Here is a 24,435-nt window from a genome sequence, read left to right as displayed (position 1 = left end):
TAAAAATCTTGCAGATGGAAGATGGGTGCTGTACAGCAGGCTGTTCCAACTGAGTTCCAGGGAGCCGGAGGGCTCCGGAATACTCACTGCGCCAGCTCGGAGCCCGCATGGAGGGGGAAAGCGAACTCACTGCCCCTGGCCGCATGCAGCTGCAACTGATGCAACAATCCGTGTTCAGTGACAGCTATGACTAGCTGCGGGAGCCCTGTACCTCTATTGGAGGATACCTTTCTATTTATTGAGAGGGATGGTCGTCCGCAGTGTCTTGTATGTCATAAAGTATTTGATTCTGCAAAGAGGTTCAATATACGACGACATTATACATGTCTTCACGCAGCGCACTACGATCAGGTAGAAGGCATTGCACGCAGAGAACTGGTAACCAGGCTTAAGATCGACATACCAGGAGACGTAAGTTTAAAAAACGGTTTTGTAATACGGAGGGTATCAAAACATGCAACATAGTTAGTGTTCTGTAATGCGTTTATAATTTTCAGGTGAATGAGAGCAGAGAAAACACTACTGAATCTGCAATTCGAGTGAGCTACAGGGTCGCTCACATCATTGCGATGAGTGGCAAGCCGTTTTCGGTGGGACCTCTCGTAAAATCGTGCATGGTTGCAGTTGCAGAATGTTTGTTTCCAAGGGAGGTGCAGGCAATTGAAGGGGTTTGGCTGTCAAAGCAAACAATGTCTCGTCGAATCCTAGACATGGCAGCAGATTTAGAGACACAATTCAGGAAAAAGGCAGAGAGCTTTGTTGCATTTTCGCTAGTGCTTGATGAAAGCACTGACATATCGGACTGTGCTCAGCTTGCAGTCTTTGTGTGTGGTGTCGACGTGGAGCTGCAAGTAACTGAAGAACTCTTGGATGTGGTACCACTTGATTACACCACAACAGGACGTGACATTTTTGAAGCTGTTTGTGAATCAGTGGACAATATGAATTTGCCGTGGGATAAACTCCATTCTGTAGCCACAGACGGTGCACCACAAATGATCGGGCGTCACCAAGGTTTTGCTTCTCATTTGAAAAATAAACTCAGGGACAAATTCGGGAAAGACATTTTGACTCTTCATTGTTTTATTCACCAAGAGCACTGTGTGCTGAAACAGTAGAGCTAGGTGCCATAATGAAAGATGTCATGAAGTGTGTGAATTTTGTGCAGCGTCACGGTATGGATCATCGCCATTTCAAACGATTCCTGAAAGATGTACCTTATGACAGTTCAGTTCGTCGGCTGAATCGGGGAAAAGTTCTTGATGTTTTCTTTGCCATTCATGAGGAAATATCCCTTTTTCTCGAAATGAAAGGGGAAGAAATGCGTTGTCTGAAAGATATAAAATGGATATCAGACCTGGCGTTCCTAGCTGACATAACTATGCATCTGAATAATTTAAATCTGTCATTGCAGGGCAAAGGACAGCTAATCGTTGACATGCACAACCAGATCAAAGCGTTCATGGATAAGTTACGTTTATTTGAGAGGCAGATGTTCAATCGTCTTGCTTCTTTAAAACTACCTGAAGGTACTACTTTCGGCGATTACCAAGCAAAGTTAAAGCAGCTCATCACATCATTTGAAACATGATTCTGAGACCTCACTAGTTTTGAAATGGAACTTAAGGTGTTCAGCACTCTTTTTTCAGTTTCCCCCGATGACTTGTCATAGTCACTTCAATTGGAGATCACTGATTTGCAAAATTCAACTTTGTTAAAAGAGAGGTACTACAACACATCGGATTTGTCGTGCTGATATCATTCGTTACAGCAAAAAACATTTCCCAAGCTTCACAACAATGCCACTCAGATCATGTGCATGTTTGGATCTATGTATTGTTGTGAGCAGCTTTTCTCAGCAATGAAAAGAGTAAAAGTAAGGAAAGATCGTTTCTTCAGGTTGGAACAATGAAGGCCATCATCCGCATTAACGCTGCGAACACTTTGACGTCTGATATTTCCGATCTTGTAATGAAAAGAAAATGTCAAACTACAGAGGCCCAATAAATTTAGTATGCAATTTCTTGTAAAACAGTTGTTTCTTATTCATTTCGTGAACATCATATTTCCTGGTGTAGCATGTCACCACGTCTTAGCAGCTAAGAGTATGAGGTTGTCGATCTTGTAAGACACAGCTGGCACATCAGAACGCTTGCCTTGCCGCTTGCCTCAGCCAGCCATGCCACGTGCCGGCATGCCGGCCCACTTGAATGGTCACAGCGAGTGACACGGCTCCCTGGAGCAGGGAGCGCGCCGTGGCTCACAACAGAGCCGACGAGCTGGAACAGCCTGCTGTACAGGGTGTTTCAGTAATACATGTGCAGACTTCATTCACTTTTGAGCTATTAATGAAAGTTAACAGTTTAGGTGATTGGATCTCATTAACACCCAAACTCATAATAAGTGCTCGAAATGCCCTTCTCTTGCTTCTAAAGACTCATTCACTTGTTGAATCATGGTCTCTTGCACCATTTCACGTACTCCCTGACAGTTTCAGTTGATTTTGCAGGCTTCTGTGACATGTTGATGAAGAGTTTCTGCATCCAGGTGGTCTGCTGCGTAGGCCAATTGCTTTAGGAGCCCCCAGAGATTATAATCTAAAGGAATCCTTTACTCCATCTAGACCCTGCATGCTGTATAAAATGACTGGTTGTTAATGCCTCTTTTTAATTTTTCAAATACCACTTGACAGTTCACTGCCCACTGGAATTTCATTCTCTATTTTAACAGTTGCAGAAGTGATTGTGCAATATCCACTAATCCCTTCACAAATTGTCTACAGTAATTTGCCAATCTCACAAAAGACTGTGACACCTTACTCATCTGGGCTATCAGAAAATCCCTCACTATGTGTATCAGCCCAAGATCTCTCTTCACTCTTCCTAACTAAACACATGACCCAAGTTAATTTACTTCCTCCAGTGCAAAATAACACTTCTCAATACACAAAGTGAGGTGCATGGATCACAGTCTCCTAAAAACTTTCTTTACCTGCTGTACATCTTCCTCCATACCTTTGAAAACAGTGACATTGTCAAGATACACTTTGCACTGCCACAGCTTTAAAGCCCTTAGCACTCTGTCCAGCAATCTTTGAAACATGGTTGGTGCATTTTTTTAAACCAAGTGGCATTCGCCAATATTGGCGATGGCCCCAAGGTGGTGTAAATTCAGTTGTTGGTCAGTCAACTGGCACCACTTCCAATTGGTGGTAACCACTCTTAGATCCAATGTAGAAAAGTTCTGACACTGCCCTAAGTTATTGCTGTTCTACTATTTAAGTAGCGATAGTCGTAATGGGATCAATACCATCTGATGACTTATTAGGAACAATGATGATGACATGTGCTGCCCAGGGACTAGTACTTTCCTCTATTATGCCACGTTCAGTTGTCGGTGGATGAACTCTTCCATAATCTGTTGTAATTGATGCGCTATCCTATATGGTTTTCAGCTCACTGGTACTTTATTTCCAGTTGGAATCTTTTACTTATTAGGAACAATGATGATGACATGTGCTGCCCTGGGACTAGTACTTTCCTCTATTATGCCACGTTCAGTTGTCGGTGGATGAACTCTTCCATAATCTGTTGTAATTGATGCGCTATCCTATATGGTTTTCAGCTCACTGGTACTTTATTTCCAGTTGGAATCTTTTACTGTGTTACAGGTGTTGCCAACAACAGGCTATGAAGATTAAACAGGTCCTCAAATTCTGACAATGCCTAGTCCATAGCTGATGTCTCCATCCACTTCAAATGCTCTACTTTTGTGCATAATGCAGCTGATCTGGCAGCTTGCTGAAGGCTACAATACACATTTGTTCTATCTAGGTCATCTTCATTCAGAATGTCAAAATTGGTGATCAACAATTACTTCAATGCCAAAATTATCTACACTGAAGGGAACCACTCTCTCACCATCCATTTCCTGTATGCATACGCCACTCCTAAATGCAAAGATCACATTGCATCGAACACCTCATTCTCCCTTAGTGGCTCTACTATATACAACATGTTAATAGGTAGTTCCGCTCCCACACTCACCCAAAGCAATTTCCTGGTGCCTCACAACACTTTATCAAGCTAACTGATTATTAGTGATTAGCCTGCAGTTTAATTGCTTTGTCCATGACCGACAAACCTTGTGGCTGTAAACCTCTGGTGAACGATTCTCCTATCTGGAACAATGTTCCCCCAAGTTCCACTGTGTGTCGCTGAATATCAATTTAGCCTGATAACTAATCAGAAAATGTAACCCCAGGATTGTGATATACCCTTCACCTGCATGAGGCAACACTTCCACATGCAACCAGAACTGTTCAGTGTGAACCTGAAACACAACCATGCTGACCCTCAGTGACTCTACATCACCTGTAACTGGAACTTTCAACTGCCTCTCACCCAAGAGGTCCAGACTTGCCTATGACACTTGCACTACTGTGTCCAATAATAGTCTATGCTTCCTACCATTCACAACACCCACTACCAACACTCTTCCTCTGTATACATTTTTGCAGCATTGAAATTTACTGGGAACATCATCCAGTGGACTTTAAAGTTCCAGTTGGTTTTTAATGGTTTTTATTCTGCCCCAACCTGTTCTTCCTTTTGTTCCTAAATCCTGTTGTTGGTGCCCATTTCTCGCATTATGTTTGGTGACACTGTCTCGAGATGTGTCTTGAACATCCACATCTGTAACACTTTATGTCCATAGAGAAACTCTGTTTAATTTCTACTCTTGTGTAGTATCTATCTCGTCTAGCTCTGTAGCTATTCTAGCAGCTGTATCCTTTGGGGTTTGTGCTCATACACACCTTGACATATCAGATGGCAGCCCCCTTAGGAAAGTGTCCAATGCGCTATGCTCCATCTCCTAGAGAATAATTTTGTTTGGTTTGTCATTCTGTGTTAGTTTGTATGTAGTTGCAGTGATTTTCCCAATTCTGTTGACAAAACTTTCCACTGTCTCATTCTGCCTCTGTGACACCCCACTCAACTGCTCCCTAAAAGAACGTTATGCTGTTCTGTTTCTTATAGTGTTGCAGAGATCTTTCCATAATACCTCGAAGGTAAGTGCATTTCTCAACCCTTCATGATATCTAACAAACAGTTTTGGTTCACCTGTAATGTGCAACTTAATCATTTGTGATAGTTGTTCATCCTCTATCCAGAACCACACCCTTGGATCTGCAACTAACAAGTAAACGTACCCAAGGAATACATTTCAGTTATGATCAGCTTTGAATATGTTGCAGTGTAAAGCAAAATAGTACACACGCATTTTTTATACTTGCTCATATGGCCATTAAGGGTGAAACAGCCCCTTAAAAAACTGAGATTAATATTTGTAAACGAGTACCACTGAAATAATAACAGTTACACACTGAAGGGCCAAAGAAACTGGTACACCTGCCTAATGTGGTGTAGGACCCCCACAAGCATGCAGAAGTGCTGCAACACAATGTGGTATGGACTCAACTAATGTCTGAAGTGGTGCTGGAGGTAATTGACATCAGGAATCCTGCAGGGCTGTCCATGAATCCATAAGAATGCAAACTGGTGGAGATCTCTTCTCAACATCCCAGATATGCTCATTAATGTTCATTTCTGGGGAGTTTGATAGCCATCAGAAGTGTTTAAACTCAGAAGAGTGTTCCTGGAGCCACTCTGTAGCAATTCTGGAGGTGTGGTGTGTCACATTGTCCTGCTGAAATTGCCCAAGTCTGTCCGAATGCACAATGGACATGAATGGTTGCAGGTGACCAGACAAGATGCTTATGTACGTCTCACCTGTCAGTCATATTTAGACATGTCAGGGGTCCCATATCACTCTAACTGCACACAACCCATACCGTTACAGAGCCTCCACCAGCTTGAACAGTCCCCTGATAACATGCAGGGTCCTTGGATTCATGAGGTTGTCTCAATAACTGTACATGTCCATCCACTCGATACAATTTGAAATGAGACTTGTCCAAACAGGCAACATGTTTCCAGTCATCAATAGTCCAGTGTCAGTGTGAACAGGCCCAGGCGAGGTGTAAAGCAGTCACCAAGGGTACACGAGTGGGCCTTTGGCTCTGAAAGCCCATTTTGATATGTGTTCGCTTCAATGCCAGTTGTCATGTTGTGTTGTTTAATCTTTCCTAGATAAATATATTCTAAATGTATATTGTTCTATATATACATTTTCTTTTAATTTTTTGAAATATAAAATATCTTGTGTTATATGTGCATTTTCTTTTTACATATGGTGGTTTTTTCTTTTTTTAAACTTTTCATATATAATTAACTTATTTTTTAAAATTTTGACACGTATTGTTGTAACATTATTGTAAGTCTGTACAATAATGAAGAAGTGCAGAATTGATTGGGTCAAAAAATTGCTGAATGCACTTTGATTTTGCACATCAAGCACATCAGACAACTACAATTTCATGAGAGAAGTGGGAAGGCTAATCTTACACAAGCACATGGGCAGCAAAGCATGGGCAAATGTTTTGAGGGAAACTGTGTTGGAATGCCTAGTTCGCATCCTGTCACACTGGGTGTTGGACACACAGTCTACTGTTTTTCTTGATCCACCTTCACATTTTTAAGACGTAATTGTAATTATGATGTAAACTTGCAGTTAAGAAATAATGTTCTAAAAATTCAATCCCTCTTACAAGATTTCAAATTTTTTCTGCAACATCAAAGTGCATTCAGCATTTTTTTGACACAGACAGATTTACAATAATGTACAAACAATTTTAAATGTAACATAATTACATCTGAAAATGTTACAACTTGGAAACAAACAAAATACACCAAATGTAAAAAGAAAACAAATATAACACAAGGTATTTTATATTTCATAAAATTAAAAGAAAATGTACATATAGAGCAGGATATGTATAATACACATTTAGAATATATTTATCTGCAAAGGACTTATTAAACACCACCACATGACAATGGCACTGAAGCAGATACACAGTGGGCGCGCTTACAGTTACGTATAGAGATATTTCTAGCTTGTAACAATACCAGAGAAGGAAAGTTGCTACTCACCATATAGCGGAGATGCTGAGTCATGATAGGCACAATAAAGTGATTCACACACTCATACCTTTCGGCCATTAAGGCCTTTGTCAACAGTAGACACACATACACACATGCACATGCACACACACACTCATGCAAATGCAACTTGCACACATGTCTGCAGTCTCAGAGAGCTAAAACTACACTCTAGTTCTAGTTTCATCTCTCAGAGACTGCAGACGTGTGTGCAAGTTGCGTTTGCGTGAGTGCGTGCGTGCGTGCGTGCGTGCGTGCGTGCGTGTGTGTGTGTGTGTGTGTGTGTGTGTGTGTGCATCTCCGCTATATAGTGAGTAGCAACTTTCCTTCTCTGATATTGTTATATTCCATCCTGGATTTTCCATTGTTTTATTTCTATCTTGTTTATGACAAATGCATCTTTGGAATAGCAATGCATCATGTATGGCTGAATTTGTTATTAACGATGCTATACGTTTTGCTCTCAGTCAAATGTGAAATTAAAAACAAAATGGTCAGCAGGGGCAGCAGCAGCGGGAGGGAGGGGATTTAAAAAGATGACTTTTCGACAAATTTGGGTTCACTGTTGTGACATCCATTAAAACCATAGACCTTTTATTTAAAGTTTTTTTAAATACTGTTACTGTTTCAATGGTATTCATTCAGAAATATTAAACTCAATTTTTTTCCCAAGAGGTTGGTTCACATCCTTAATGGCTGTATGGGCAAGTATAAAAAAATGTGTGTGTCTTTTCCTCTACACGCAACTTATTCAAAACAAATTGAAATCAAAGTGTATTCCTGGGTAAGTTTGCTTGTAAGTCATTTATAAAGGACAGCACATCCTCCATCGGTTTGTCTGGAAAAGGGTAACCAAACTAGCTGCAGCTGAATATAATGAAGGAGTTATCAAACTAGATGAGGCCCTATGTTCTCTCATAGCAACTAACTGCTTATACATTTCTGAGTTATCTGTTTTTAACTGCACTGTTTGATTTATCAAAGATTTAATAATTTTTCTATCGGAAACACCCTGTTTCTTACACTCTGACAAGAAACCTCATCCATAAAATCACACTGAATAGGCACAAAACATAATAACACTGTGCATCCAGTGTGGATGAGATGACCTGTAGCAGCAGCAGCAGCAGCAGAAGCAATGCCTACCCAACGAGCAGCTGCAGGCAGTGAGGAGTTTGTCCTTACAAGCAATGACATCTGAGTGGCTGCACAGCCCTGACATCAAATTGCAACCTCCAGGATAGGAGGCCACCAGCAACTGAAGTAAGCCCACAGATGGCTCACTGGTTGGTGAGCACTAAGTTGGTGAAATGGGCTTAGTGTACACAGCAGGGCCACAGCCAGCAGCAGAGTCTGGAGATGGTGACTTGTTGCGTACTGACCCATGTAGACTTATAGACTGTCTCAGGTGTGTAACTCAGGATGGTGGTTGGCAAACTGCAATTTCCTGACTGGAAATGATGAGTATTTATACAAACTTGTCCCATCCTTGGTTTGCTACAGCATCGGTTTCTTTAACATAAGCCACAACAAACCGTGGCTTAGATGTTGAGCAGCTGGGTCATCCTCCTGCAGTGGCTCCGCCTTTCTGCTGCATTAGTGCTCTGGTGCCTGTGCTTGGTTTGCAGCATATGATAATCGTCCTGATGCTTTGGAGCCAGTACTTTCCACATCAGCAGGTAGCCACTCATGAAACTGCATCTGGTCGGTCTGGTCTGGCCCGCATCCATGGCCTTTCGTGTTAGCTGCTACAGTCATAAGATTTATTCATTTTCTCAAAGATATTGTCTTGCTTTGCTGAACATTTCATTTTATTTTACTATAGATTTACATTTATTCTCTACGAGATGTATTATGGCACTTTTGTGAAGATGTAATAAATGTATGTACTTTCAAAACTACGGTCCCCTGAGGGCTCTAAAAGAAACTGATGTGTTGTCTACAGAAAACAAAGAAAAAAGCTATTTTCTTGCAGCATAGTTGTCATCATCATCATTCATTAAAGAATGTGCATAGATTATTTTTAAAAAATTACTACTTCATTTTCAAATAACATTCCCTCTGTTACAGATGGGAAAACAGGGCAAAGTCAGCTTTCCACTCAGTCATGGCACTGGGCGTAGCCTCTCATCTGTTACTGAATGCTGCATTCTCATTGTTCCTCTTATGTATTGCTGGTACTAACTACCCCGGTGGAGCTGCTATAGCAAGATTACACAGACTGGAAAAAGATGAACCCTACGTCAATGTGCATATTGATGTGCTTACTGCTCAAACAGGAGTGTCAAGATTTACACAGATCCGTTCCCACTGGAGGTAAGCTGGCTGCAAGTGATTAGATACAAATTTTTGATTCCTTAAAGGTTATTGGGTGAAGCTGCCAGATCATATTGTATGAGAAAATTTATGCCTTTTTATTATTTGTTTTTGGCCTTGATACCTTATGAGTAACCATTTCACACATCATTTTCTCTTCCTGTTATGTCATACTGAAACACAAATTTTCAAAAATTTTGGTTTAGTAAAATAAAACGAAATGTCAGATGCTTGGAATTAAAATTTTATTTTTATTTTACTTCAAAGAAGGACTTCTCACAAAATGTCAAGCTTTTCTTGAGACTTGAGAAATTTTTAAAGAGAGTAATATTTGATCCCAAGAGTGAGAAGTGTCAAGCTTAGTGAAATCACCATGCTGTCTCTTTTATACCTGATGATGTGCATAATTCCAGGTCTCATTTTCTGAACACAAATTTGTTTGAAATCTCAGTAAAGTTGCAAAGTCTCTTTGAAGTTACTTGTGTAAATAGTGGAAAACATATAGCAATATTGTGAAAAGCAAAGTTGCTACTCACCACTCAGTGGAGATTCTGAACAGCAGATAGGCACAATAAAAAGGCTGACACATGTAGCATATTTAAGCTGTGTTATGAGCATCATTCTTATCCTTGTGGCTTCATACATATGGGAGCCACTAAGTAAAAGACATAATTGAAAGGCTCAGTTATCTGGTGCAATATCACACAAGTGTCTAAAAAGAGAGGCATTTGAGCATGAATCAGAAAATATCTTGAATATAAGATTTCTCTAGTTTGGCCAAGGCACATATGTGGATCAAGGAGGAAATATTATCTTACCAAGTAATTTTTGCTAAAGATCCACTTTATTCTAAGACTTAATGTCTTCTGTGTTCAATAACAGTTCACAGACATGAAATAGTGACATTCCTTGACTGTTTGTAATAATAGTTCAAACACTGCATGGTATACATCCATATGTCCAGGAGGATTGACAGTTCATTTCTTGCACAATATTTCCATTGTTAACATAAACATCTTTGTAAGTTGTTGCAAGTGATGATCTGATGTGGGTGGAATCCAGGCAGAAGCACGTGTTCGACTGTCACTCACTGAACATGATGAAGACATCTATGAAATTTGTTACAGTATTGTATATAAAAGTGGATTTGCCACAGCAGAAAATGTAATTTCTATGATTAAAGCCAAGAAAACATCACAGACTGCAATGTTAACCCTTTGGATCAATCAGGCTGCAGCCATTAATACAGTTGTGACTGTGATGTACATATAAGTAAGAATATAGAGGGGGATAACACTACTAATCACTCAGAAATAATTTTTTAATTCCTTAACTGCATCTTAGCTTCCATCACAGAAAATAAACTTTGATATTAGCATGTCAGTTATTTTGCTATGAAATCTGGACCCATGAAAGCTATAAAAGAGGATGTTATCTTGAATTTGATTCTACAACAGATGGGAAGAAGTAACCACTAGATGTTCACACAGTTGTGTTTCTCTCTCTCTTATTTATTTATTTGTCATCATAATACAGTGAAAATAAATAGCTGAACTATACATACCCATAGAATATACACTTAGGTGACAGAATTGATTCGATACCTCCTAATATTGTGTTGGATCTCCTTTTGCCTGGTATAGTGCCGCATCTCAACTTAGCATGGACTCAAGAAGTCATTGGAAGTTCCCAGCAGAAATACTGAGCTACACTGCTTCTAGAGACCATAATTGCGAAAGTGTTGCTGGTGCAGGACTTTGTCCATGAACTAACATCTCAGTTATGTCCCATAAATGTTCAGTGGGGTTCTTGTCGGGTGAGCTAGGTGGTCAGATCATTCACTTGAATTGTCCAGAATGTTCTCCAAACCAATCGCAACTGTGGCCCAGTGACAAACACAACCATAAAAATTCCATCATTGTTTGGGAACATGAAATCCACGAATGGCTGAAACTGGCCTCCAAGTAGCCAAACGTAAGCATTTCCAGTCAATGATCAGCTCAGTTGGACCAGAGAACCCAGTTTATTCCATGTAAACGTGCCCCACACCATTATAGAGCCATCATCCGCTTGTATGGTGCCTTGTTAAGTTGGATCCATATCTTCATGAGGTCTGCACCACACTCAAACCCTACCATTAGCTCTTACCAACTGAAATCAGGGCTCATCTGACCAGGTCATAGTTTTCCAGTCATTTAAGGTCCAACCAATATGGTCACAAGCCTAGGAGGGGCGCCGCAGGTGATGTTGTGCTGTTAGTAAAGGCACTTGTGTCAGTCATCTGCTACCATAGTCCATTAATGACAAATTTTGCTGCACTGTTCCGTTGCATATGTTCATCATATGTCACACATTGTTTTCTGTGATTATTTCATCCAATGTTGCTTGTCTATTAACACCGACAACTCTATGCAAATGCTGCTGCTCTCAGTCATTAAATGAAGGCCATTGGCCCCTGCATTGTCCGTGGTGAGAAGTAATGCCTGAAATTTGGTATTCTTAGCACACTCTTGGCACAGTAGATCTAGGAATACTGAATCCCCTAGTGATTTCTGAAATGGAAAGTGCCATGTATCTAGCTCCAACTGCCATTCTGTGTTCAGTCTTGTTAATTGCCATTGTGTAGCCATAACCATGTCTGAAACCTTTCCACATAAATGACCTGAGGGCAAATGCCAACTCCACCAAAACACTGCCCATTTATACCTTGTGTGTATGATTCCACTGCCATCTGTGTATATGCATATTGCTGTACCATGACTTTTGTCACCTCAGTGTGTGTTTTTATGAGGCTAGGACAGGAGGCCAGCTTGCTGAAGAAACCATCCTGACTAACTTCCCGTGCCATTACTAAATACAAGAACATTATAGAAACTTTCCTGATTGTTTTTTACATGGTCTGTTCCACATGGCTCATTTCTTTGTCATCTGTCTGAACAATATGTACATCCATGTCCCATGTGACATTATCTGAAACAGTGGTTTTAAAGATGTGTTGCAATAATATTCACCACTGCATCACATTTACAGTTTGTGTTTCACTTTTTATAAGTATTTACACATCCGTGAAAGCCATGCATCAGTGAAGACGACATGAATGAAGTTGAAGACACAATTTAATATCCCAGCTGTAATTCACAAAAGTCTTGACATCATTATTTTGACTGTGTGACAATAAAATATCCATTACATATTGCATATATTTTTAAAGTTGTTAGTGATTCTTAATGTGTGACTTCTCATCATTGTTATCTGCGGTTTCCTTGCTTGGTACATAGGTCTCTCCGCCTTTTCTTGTCTCTCCACTCTGTCCCAGTCCTCTCCTCTCTTTACACATTCGTTAACTCCAATGATCCATCTGTCTCTCAATTTTCCTCTAGATCTCAAGCCTTCCAATGTCGTTTCATGAGCCTGTCATTGAATCCTGCCTGCCTCCATTCTTTTAAGACGTCCTTACCATTTTGTTATTTCTATCATCCAAACAGTATTAGCATATCAAATGTAGGCAGAAAGAACCGAGCTTCGCAACCTAGAATAATTATTGAATTACCTCAGTGACGCAAGCAGCACTGCTGGGTCCAATACATCAGGGCAGATGTGCTCATACACCCAGAGCCACCGCATCATAGGTGTGGGCTTGGCCCTTTAAATAATGGGGCTTTGGGTGTTCAAGAATATGTTTTGTCAAGCTGCCATTCTGTCTGGATCACTAGAATCAAAGAGACTGGCAGTCTGTTGGGATTCAGTGACATCACGCCAGACTGATTGATGGCCAGATCGCTACTTGCTTGCTGACTTCAACACTGAGATGCAACCAATCTTGTGCATACTGCAGCCATGGTCTGCCATTGCTGCCTACTGGGATAAGAAGATTAGGGTGTGGCCAGCTCTCCTACACTACGGTCATCACAGATGATCTGCAAACTGCCATCTTTGGCATCTTCACATCAACCAGGTGTTGAATGTCTGTGCAGCCTTCTGGCTGACTCATGAACATCTTTGGCTATTTTGATTGATTCGTGGTGGATGATCAGGGCCTAGTCTTCGTGACAACTGAAATCCTGGACCACAGTTGGCAGTCTCCATCTGAGCGCTCAATGGGCCATCTCTGACAGCACTGAGGCGGTAGCCGCACTGGGTCATTGCAGAGAATTTGGGTGGGCAGCATCTTTCTCGCCCCACTGCCGTAGTCACTACAGCATATAGCTGTGGCACTGACCTGTGGGAGTGACATTGATGGCTTGCTGATGAGGCTTCAGCACATTTTTGCAGCACGCGATCTTAGCCTGGCCACAGACTGCAGCTCTGAAGATACTTATAACTCTTTACGTTTAGCACAATAAATAAATTTTTGTACAGATACCGCTGTGTGACTGACACCTCCGGGCATGAATTAGACCACTTCCCCTCAATTTTTGCTCGATCTCCTTTCCACAGTGCAACACCAGCATGTGGAATGCAGCATTGCCCATGTTAATGATGCATAAGTTGAATATTGGAGCATAATATGCTTGTTTGGTACATCCATCCCATAGACCAGACTGCTTCTTACAATTTGCAGGAATCCATGGGCTTGGCTTCCTCTTATCATTCATCCCTCTGTCTTCTATATGTTCCTCAGGTACTTGAAACTCTCCACTTTCTTTAGTACTTGCTCTCTAATAATTAATCGCTACTCTCAAGTTATCCATCATTGTAACCACCACTTTGCACTTATGTGTTTTAAATTTCAATTCATACTCTCTCACCACTTCCTCCCATACATTTAGCCTTTCTTGCACCTCTCCATCTCCATTTCTTCACACCATTAAATCATCTGTAAACATCATTGCTTCCATGTTCATACTGCCACTCCTGATGCCGTTACCTCATCCTAATGGTGCAAAAAGCAGAGGGCAAGTGGACACCCTTGCTTCAGCCTACTTTTCTGTTCTAATCAGTCTGTCTTCACTCCTCTCCTCCCACTTTTACATAACTCACACTTCCATGACACATTTCCTTTATTTTTCTCATAGTTAACCTTTCAGTTTCCCTTCTCTGGATGGTTTTCCAAACCCTACTTCATTTCAGACTGTCATAAGCTTTCTTAAAATCCAGGAACACCATTACTAAGTACTTACCAGATGTATAGTCTCTCTCTTTGAGCTCCCTGATACTAAAAACTGTATCGACTGTCAGTTTTCCCATTCTAAACCCAAATTGTTCCTCTGTCAGTTGCCCTCGTTGCCCTCCTATCTCCCAGCATGACAAAATAACTCCTCTATGAATCTGGCAATCTTTTCTAAAAATTGGCATTATGATTGCCTTTTTCCATTCTTCAGGTGGCATTCTTTTTTTCCATTCTGTTTCATGGCCTAATAGAGTCACTGCACTCTGAGTTCCTTCTACTTTCATGGTTTTCGTCACTTTCTCTACCTCTGTCCAGGTTGGGCACATCTCAAGATCTTCTACATCCCCATACTTTTCATTTTCCTCTTCAATATTTCCATTGGAATTTAGTAAATCTTCAGAATATCCCTTCCATTTCTCCTTGAGTTCACATGTTTCATTAATATCTACTTGGGGAATTAAAGATTTTAAGTTGAATCTTATATTTCTGTCCAAAATTCCATATTGCTCATATGCTATGTTAGGCCTAATTTTTTGGGTATACAAGTTTTAAGTTTGAATATTATTTTAAGTGTATCACATTACTATATTAACAATATACACATATATTAGTGTTCCACATAACTTCAGTGAGTCTTGTGATCTGTAGATGATAGAATAATACTGTTATTGCCAAATAAATTTTGTGAAAAGTGTTGTGACAGTGCCACGACATTCAAAAGTGCCGCTACGTTAGTACGCGCACACGGCGATAGAGGCGCTCCGCAGCTCGGCCGAGCGCGGGAGCGCCACCTGACTATGAACGGCGCCGGCCGCATGTCACGGCACGGCAGTCGAATGACAGATACGGAGTTAGTAACATGTAACCCGCTAGTGTTTCTACTTTTGTATATCCACGCAATTTATTAGTGATTAAAGGTTATAAAACTTTTTGGCGACGAGGATGGGATATTTTTTTTCCTGCATTGTGGAATTGTGTGTTCATGTCGGGGCAGACATGGAACAGCTTATGCAAGCGCTTATTGAACAACAAACACAGCTGACGGCTGCTATTCAGGCGTTGTCGACGTCGCTTACTCATCGTCTGTCTTCCTCTTCTCCGCCTCCGTTCCCTCCTTATGACGAGGCCGCTGAAGACTGGGAGGATTATGAGAAGCGTTTGCGGCAACACTTCTTGGCTTTCGGCGTTGTCGACGCTCCTATGTGTAAGTCGTTATTTCTCTCTTGGATTTCCCCACGGATCTATCCGCTGCTATCTCAGTTAGCCCCTCTGTGGGAACCTGCCTCTCTGTCCTTCCAAGAAATGTGTGACTTATTGTCTAACTATTACCGAAAAAACACCCATGTCGTTGCCGCCCGCGTGGCATTCTACCGGTGTCGTAAACAGCTCCATCAATCTTACCGGGCTTGGGCGGCGGAACTACACGGTCTGAGTCGGAAATGTCAGTTTGTCACGGACACTCATCATGAGTCTTAAGCTGATTCAATGGTTAGGGACGCTATTTTACGGCTTGCTCCTGATAAAGAAGTTCGGCAACGTGCCTTACAATTGCCAAACCCGTCGTTGTCGGAAGTTCTCAGCATCGCTCAATCGTTTGAAGTGTCTCACGCTGCTGGTGCGCAAATAGACGCGTGGTGTGATGTAGGCGCTGTGCAAACCACTTTCGACGCGGACAATTTGCCTGTTTCACAGGGAAACGACGATGTGGCGGCGGTGCACTCGCGTCAACAACGTCGATGGGCGTTTCTAGGCAAGGTTGCTTATTATCACAAATTCATTCCCTCCGCGGCGGCGGTGGCTCATCCTCTGCATCAGCTGTTACGCAAAAACGTTCCTTTCTGTTGGTCCGCTGAGTGTGAGCAGGCTTTTGTCCGCCTGAAGGCTCATTTGCAGTCGGCGCCTTGTCTTGCCACATTCCGTCCGGGTCAGCACTTGGTTCTGGCGACTGACGCATCACAGTATGGCCTAGGGGCTGTTCTCGCCCATCGGTATGAGGATGGGTCGGAACGACCCATCGCCTACGCTTCCAAGACCCTCAACGATGCCCAACGGCGTTACTCTCAAATATAAAAGGAGGCGCTTGCTATCATTTATGCTCTAAAAAAGTTCAGCGTTTTTTTGTATGGTTCTAAGTTTCACCTCATCACCAACCACAAGCCGCTGGTCTCTCTGTTCAGCCCCTCGGCGTCGCTTCCGGATAAGGCGGCTCACCGCCTGCAACGTTGGGCCTTATACTTGTCTCGTTTTCACTATGAGATTCACTATCGCCCCACGGCCCAGCACGCCAACGCTGACGCGTTGTCGCGTTTGCCGATGGGCCCCGACCCGGTTTTTGATCGAGATGAACTACTCTGTTTCCACATTGATGAGGAAGAACGTCGTGTGGTCGAGGGTTTTCCACTTACAGGTTCGCAGGTCGTGTCGGCTACTGCACGGGACCCGGTCCTGTGTCAGGTGATCGGTTTTGTTCAGCGGGGTTGGCCGGACAGGACCAAGGGCCGGGCATCGGATCCCCTTCGCAACTACCATGCCTTGCGCCTTCGTCTGTCTGTTCGTGAGGGTGTTGTTCTTCTGGCCACAGATGGCGCATCTCCACGGGTTGTGGTGCCCACCTCTCTTCGCAAAGATGTTCTCAAACTATTGCATGAGGGCCATTGGGGGATTTCTCAGACTAAGTCCCTGGCCCGCAGGCATGTTTATTGGCCTGGTATTGATTCGGACATCGGCCACATGGTCGCTGCGTGTGATCAGTGTGTTCAACAACTGGCTGTGCCTCGTACTCTGCCCTCTCCGTGGCCTGATCCGGTGCAGCCGTGGGAACGGGTGCACGCTGACTTTGCCGGCCCCTTCCTCGGCACTCATTGGCTACTGTTGATTGACGCCTGCTCGAAGTTTCCGTTTGTTGTTCGATGTCCGTCGCCCACCACTGCGGCGACGACGCTCGCTTTGTCCAAAATCTTTGCGCTAGAAGGTCTTCCATCCATGATTGTCACGGACAATGGCCCTCAGTTCTCTTTGCAGGCCTTCCGTGATTTTTGTACTGGACAAGGGATTCATCATGTTACAGCATCGCCCTTCCATCCGCAATCGAATGGGGAGGTCGAGCGCCTTGTCCACACTTTCAAAAGCCAAATGAAAAAATTCCTTAGTGATTTTTCCACGGATGACGCTCTGTTGCAATTTCTGAGTTCTTATCGCTTCACGCCTCTGGGTGATCGCAGCCCTGCTGAACTCTTGCATGGCCGCCAACCGCGCACTCTACTGCACCTGCTTCACCCTGTCTGGCCTTGTGCTGTGTCCCCTAGTGCGGGAAAATACCCGGTGGGCGCCGACGTGTGGGCACGGGGGTATGGATCTCGCCCTAAATGGATTCCAGGGGTGGTCCAGGCTCTTCGCGGCTGCCGGCTTCGTGAAATACGTACGGACGACGGCATGGTTGTTCGCCATTACGACCAGATGCGCCCGCGAGTGGTGGCCACGCTGGTACCACCGCCCCTTCTTTCGTCTCCACAAGCCCGAGAAGCCAGTCCTGTCGCTGCTGCCGATCTTCCGGGCGTGTTGCTGCCGCCGCCGTCGCTACCGCTTCCGAGTGCGCCGGAACCAGCCCCAGTCGCGACGCCGCCTTCTCCGGGACCCATCTCGCTGGAGCACACCCCCAGGTCCACGACACCTATGGATGCTGCTCCGGAGTTTTCACCCATCATCTCGTCCAGGAGACACGTTCCACGTGCAAGCTTCCGTCCTGGACATTTTCGACCATACTCTCGTGTTTCTCCGCGGGATCTTCTCGGGGCCTCCCAAGAGGCCATGGATGTCCCCGCACTGTCCGTGTCTCCAAGGAAGTGAGTGTTTTTTTTTTCAAGGGGGGAAAAGTGTTGTGACAGTGCCACGACATTCAAAAGTGCCGCTACGTTAGTACGCGAACACGGCGATAGAGGCGCTCCGCAGCTCGGCCGAGCGCGGGAGCGCCACCTGACTATGAACGGCGCCGGCCGCATGTCACGGCACGGCAGTCGAATGACAGATACGGAGTTAGTAACATGTAACCCGCTAGTGTTTCTACTTTTGTATATCCACGCAATTTATTAGTGATTAAAGGTTATAACAAAAAGATTGTAAACAACTATGAGTGGGAAGTAACAATATTATGAAAAGGAAAGTTGCTACTCAGCGTCTCTGCTATATGATGAGTATACTCATCATATAGCAGAGATGCTGAGTCGCAGATAGGCATAACAAAAACGCCAGCAAGGCCGCCAACAAAAAAGACAAAAAACACACACACACAAATGCAACTCACACACATGAGTGCCTGGATTTTCCATGAATGGGAAGTGTCTGAGCTACCATAGGAAAGTTAGTTCTGGGGTTCTGTTCAGCTGTTGTGACAGATGGTTACATTTGGGGGAATGTTGTGACATGGGAATTCGGGAAGTAAATGAGTCCCTTCCATGGTATTGCAAAGAATATTCAAGGGATAGGAAAATAGCTCAACAGGAAGGGAAGATTAGAGCCCATAAGGCTGAATTGGTTAGTGCCAGGGAGTAAACAGTGAGGATAAGGAGGGAGAAGAGTGATGACAAGCAGGAAATGGTCACAAGGAATAGGGGTCAGAAAGAGAACAGTATCTGACAGTTTTGTCATTGGCACAAACAATAGATTTGGCTTGCTACCTCAGTTAACTAAAGAAGAGGCTCAGGTAGATGAAAGTGTAGTTAATAACCAACAGACTTTTACAAGGAAATCAACTACTTCAAAAAAAGTGAAAATTAGGAGGAAAGTTCTGTTGTTAGGTAATAGCCACAGAAAAGGTATGGGCCAGATCTTGCAGGAAAAATTTGGTGATGGATACCAGATCACAAGTTTTTTTAAGCCCAGTGTATGTAGGATCATTGTGCAAGGGCTACACAAAACAGAATCATGTTATGATAATAGGTAAAGCAGGAAACGGCATTGATAGAGATCAGGGCTACAATATTGAGTGTGTTCTGGTAAAAATAGCATCAAATGTTGGCTTGGTTCCTCCTTTCATGTGGTGCAATTGACCCCAATTGAACAGCTCTGTCAGGAATGTCAGTATGGAGTTAGATGAGCTGCTTCAGGCTGCTACTTTGTCAGGCATCAGTTTGGTTCCTGTTGATGCTATTGCTAGGTGGGACTTCACAAGGCGTGACCTGCATCTCAGTATGAAGGGAAAGGGTAAATTGGCTGGGATGATAGCAAAATCTTTAACACTTTGGGTCCTGAGCCATTGCGCGCGGGTGACTACCATAAAGACTGGCTGATTTTAACGTATTTTAAACTACTACAACTCAACACTGGAAATCATGATAGTACCTCTTTTTTAGGCTAAGATCAATATCCAGTGATTCAATATTGAATGAAATTTAGCTTAATTAGAAACTCAAGACAGGCAGGTACTAGAGATATTAAAACATCACAAGATTCTCATAAAAGTACAGTGAAAAATAATGTTAGTATTCTGCATCAGAATATTAGGAATTAAAAAAACAAAGCAGATGAGCTTTTTGTTTGTTTATAAGATTTAGAAACTGAGGGTGGAATACATGTATAAGCCTGCCTGAACATCATATAGTCACAGATATGACAAAGGTAAATATAGGTGGATATATGCTTTCAGCACATATAAATAGAGACACTATGTAGAGAGAAGGATTTGCCACATATGTTAAAACTTATCATAGTGTGAAAAATGTAGAAACTAAAAATTTTGTGTAGGGCAACATATAGAAGCATGTGCCTGTGACCTTTACACTAAATAATAATACATTCATAATTGTGACTGTGTGTACTTCCCCGTTGGAAAAATTTCAGCTATTTTTGAGAAACTTGGATTCTCTGTTGTGCTATCCATCAGTCAGAGGGAAGAAAATTATTGTTTTAAGGAATTTCAGTGTAGATTTTCTGAAAGAGTCTAATAGAAAGCATGGCCTTGAAGTATTACTTGATTATTTAAATTTGAGATCAGTTATCGATTTTCCTAATTGGGTAGTACAAGAAAGCAGCAAACTGATAAATAATGTTTATATAGATCAAGATAAAATGAATCAAATAAAAACTTTTCCTGTTAAGAATGGTCTTTCTGATCATGATTAACAGCTAGTTACAGTGTATGACATAGCCCCATACAGTAATGCAAAACAGTTCTCCAAAATTGTGCATTCAGTTTACGAGTTAACAATTGCAAGTTTTAGGGAAAGCTTGCAGCAGTTTGACTGTGATGAGGTGTACAGGGAACCTGATGCTAATTTAAAATTTAACGTGTTACATGATAGCTTTGTGAGTATATTTGAAAACAGTTTCCCTAAGAAAACAGTGAAACATAATTGTAAGAAACCATCTTAAAAGTCATGGCTTTACGTGAGGGGTAAAAAAATTTTGTAAGCAGAAAAGGAAAATGTATCTTATAACTAGAAGGAGTAATGATCCAGAAACAGTCAAACATTATAAGTACTACTCCACTGTATTAAGAAAAGTTATTGAAAAGTTCAAGTATGTTCATTATGTCTGAGATTAGCACCTCTGATAATAAAATTAAAACCATTTGGAGTATTGTTAAAAGGGAAACAGGGCAACTGAGAGCACAGGAATACTGTATTTCTACCAAAATCAATGAAAAATTTGTTGACACAAAGTCAGAAGTAGAAAATATGTTTAATATTCATTTTTTTAAATGTTGTAGAGAAAATAGGATCCAGCAGTTCATTAGAAAGTGCAAAGCTTTACTTGGAAGAGGCAATTCCTATACAGTTTGATAAAATGAAATTCAACCCACCTCTCGAACTGAAATTGGCAAAATAATAAATTCACTCAAAAATAAAAGCTCACATGGATTGATGGCATTTCCAACAGAGTACTAAAAGCTTATTCCCAACAGATAAGTAGAATTCTCAGCTACATATGTAGCAGCTCACTGAAACAGGGCATTTTTCTGGACAGACTGAAATATGCTATTGTTAAACTATTGCAGAAAGAGGAGATAGGCATGACACTAACAATTACCACTCAGTCTCACTTCTGACTGCTTTATCCAAAATTTTTGAAAAAGTAATTCATTCAAGAGTAGCTTGACATATTTGTAAAAATGAAATACTAACAAAGTGTCAGTTTGATTTTCAGAAAAGCTTTTCAACAGAAAATGCTATATATGTTTTCACTGATCAAATATTAAATGTTCTGAATAACAGAACATCAAGCATTGGGATTTTTTTGTGATCTCTCAAAGGCTTTCAACTGTGTGAATTTCGCAATTCTTCTACATAAGCTTAAGTATTGTGGTATGAGTGGGACAATGCACAAATCATTTAATTCAAGTTTACCTGGAAGAATGCAGAAGGTTGAAATTAACAGTATTGATAGTCTGCAAAAATCAACAGAGTCTTTTTAACCTGGGAGGCATCAAGAACGGTGTCCCACAGCATGCGGTCTTGGATCCCTTATTGTTCTTAATATTTATTAATGACTTGCCACTCTATACTCATGAAGATGCAATGCTAGTTGTTTTTGCTGATGGTGCAATTATAGGAATCACTCCTAACAAACAAGAATTAGCAGAGGAAATTGTAAATAATGTCTTTCAGAAAATTAAGTGGTTCTCTGCAAATGGACTCTCACTAAACACTGTATATACAGTTCTGTACAGTAAATGGCATAACGTCATTGACAAATATTGGCTTTGAATGGAAGTCTATTGTTAAGGCAGAATAATCCAAAATTCTGGGTGTGTGCATTGATGAGAAGTTGAATTGGAAGAAACGCATTGATGATCTAAGGTTCAGCTACTTATGCTATCAGGGTTACTGCAAATTTTGGTGATAAACTAATCAGTAAATTAGCTTGCTGTGCTTATTTTCATTCACTGCTTTCATATAGCATCATATTTTGGGGAAATTCATCATTAAGAGAAAAGGTATTCATTGCACAAAAGCTTATAATCAGAATAATAGCTGGAGCCCACACAAGATCACCTTGCGACCATTTGTTTAAGAAATTTGGGATATTCATAGCACCTTTGCAATGAATATGTCCACTTATGAAATTTGTTATTAATAACCAATCCCAATTCAAAAATAATAGCAAAATGCATTGCTACAAAATTAACAGAAAGGATGATCTTCACTAATCTGGGTTAAATCTGACTTTGGCACAGAAAGGGGTGAATTATGCGGCCACAAAAATCTTTGGTCATCTACCAAATAGCATTAAAACTCTGACAGATAGGCAACCAGCACTTAAAAACAAATTAAAAGAATTTCTGAATGATAACTCCTTTCACTCAGTTGATGAATTTTTAGATATGAAGTAGTAGTAGTAAAAAAAGGATGAATTTTTAGATATGAAGTAGGAAAAAAATTATATTGTGTAAAGAATACTTATGTTAAGCTGACACGTTCCACATCATTACAAAATGTCATATTCATGATCTGTGGAACAAGTATTAATGTAATGTAGCTTCCTTTCCTTCATTATTGGTCAGCCTAACATTTTCCTTCATGCCTCTCTTCTTAGCCTTAACCATTCCATAGAGATCCCTTTTACTCCCCTCACTGTCCTCTTCCATCATTATTGACCACTCTTCCACCCAGTTCTTCTTCTGCCCTGCTATGACACTCTTAGACATCTTTTTCTTCTTCGTTATGCCACAATGGTGTTTCTTTCCACCTTTTCTTACCACTGATTCTCCCACATAGTCTTCCTGCTGCTTCCATCAGCATAGTTTTGAATCTTCCTCATTCCTCCTCTATTAACTTCATGTCATTACTTGGTATGCTTCTTTGCATTTCTCTTCTTTCAACTTCTACCCTCATATCTTTCTGTCAATCTTTCTTGTTCCCTTTTCCTCTTTAATCACTGTAGTTGTCAGTACTAAAAGTCTGCGATCACTGTCTAGGGCATAGGTGGGCAACCAGCGGCCCGTGGGCCAATTCCAGCTCACAATTGGTTTAAATCCATCTGACAGAAGAAATTTCAGGGAGAGAGAGTGAGGTGCTCCCATTGTACTCAGCCTGGGATTAATTTTCAGATATTTACACTAATGCTTGGTACATGAGTACTGCTTTCTTGGTGGCCACACAGTCGCTGGAAGTTTTAGTGAGCTCTGCTGTCACGGGTTCAAGCAGTTTCAGACATTTCATATAGTGCTAATAAAATACTATTTGCGTCTATCATTTGCAATGGTAGAAATGCACATGGAAGTTAAGGGCCCCTCACATGTGCAATAGTATTGTCAATACATCAGTATAATGATGATCTTGGGGCATATATTGTTATATTGTCGATAACAGAAATACTGACAAGCAGTACTGATGCTGACCAAAATATCCTCTGTGTTACCAATACATATAGATCATGTGAGGACGAGTATTATCTGTTTGACAATTCACCAAAGTGTTGTTCATATTTTTCCAGTTTTACCTTTGTAAATTGCAGCTAATATATGCTACATAAAAGTGATTTAGACTTCCAAACTTTTTAAAATGGACAAATAATTGATCACCTAGTTTATTTAGTGTTACAGAAACATCCCATGCCTGTTTGATCAGTCATAAAAAGTATTTTTGGACAAACATTTAAAAACACATGTTAATAGTATTTGTGGATATTAACACACACACAGTTTCAAACATGTGCCTATGATCTGTGGCCAAAAAAAGCAAAGTTACTCCTACTTGCTTGTCAACTGAAATTGCCTATCTCATTGCCATATTTTGCTTTACTATTCTTTTTGTTTTACATTAGTAACTAATTCTTGTTCTCTATTGTGGACATATTATAAAATTCCTTTTGTTGAAGTTGAAGGTAATATGCAATGAATTAGCCGCTTTATCGGTGTTCATTTTTCCATGAGAACATTTCAAGATGCCTGGCATTCCATTTCAGATGTTAACATTTATTTATGATGCAGGAATATTATTTCCTTACCAA

The 24,435-nt window shown here is 41.3% G+C and overlaps 1 protein-coding gene across 2 annotated transcripts in view; it reads left to right on the top strand.

Annotated features, from left to right (window-relative positions):
- Positions 1-24,435, top strand: part of LOC124612642 (probable Dol-P-Man:Man(7)GlcNAc(2)-PP-Dol alpha-1,6-mannosyltransferase) — a 179,714-nt gene that overhangs the window by 146,619 nt on the left and 8,660 nt on the right. For both annotated transcript variants that reach the window (XM_047140943.1, XM_047140942.1), the window contains exon 8: positions 9,135-9,380. In XM_047140943.1, coding sequence (XP_046996899.1) covers positions 9,135-9,380 — 246 coding nt within the window. The remainder of the gene's footprint in view (positions 1-9,134; positions 9,381-24,435) is intronic.

The sequence above is a fragment of the Schistocerca americana genome, chromosome 4 (genome assembly GCF_021461395.2).
Source record: "Schistocerca americana isolate TAMUIC-IGC-003095 chromosome 4, iqSchAmer2.1, whole genome shotgun sequence".
Lineage (NCBI taxonomy): Eukaryota > Metazoa > Arthropoda > Insecta > Orthoptera > Acrididae > Schistocerca > Schistocerca americana.
Note: the sequence above shows the minus strand (reverse complement) of the source record. Positions and strands in the feature narration are given on the sequence as shown.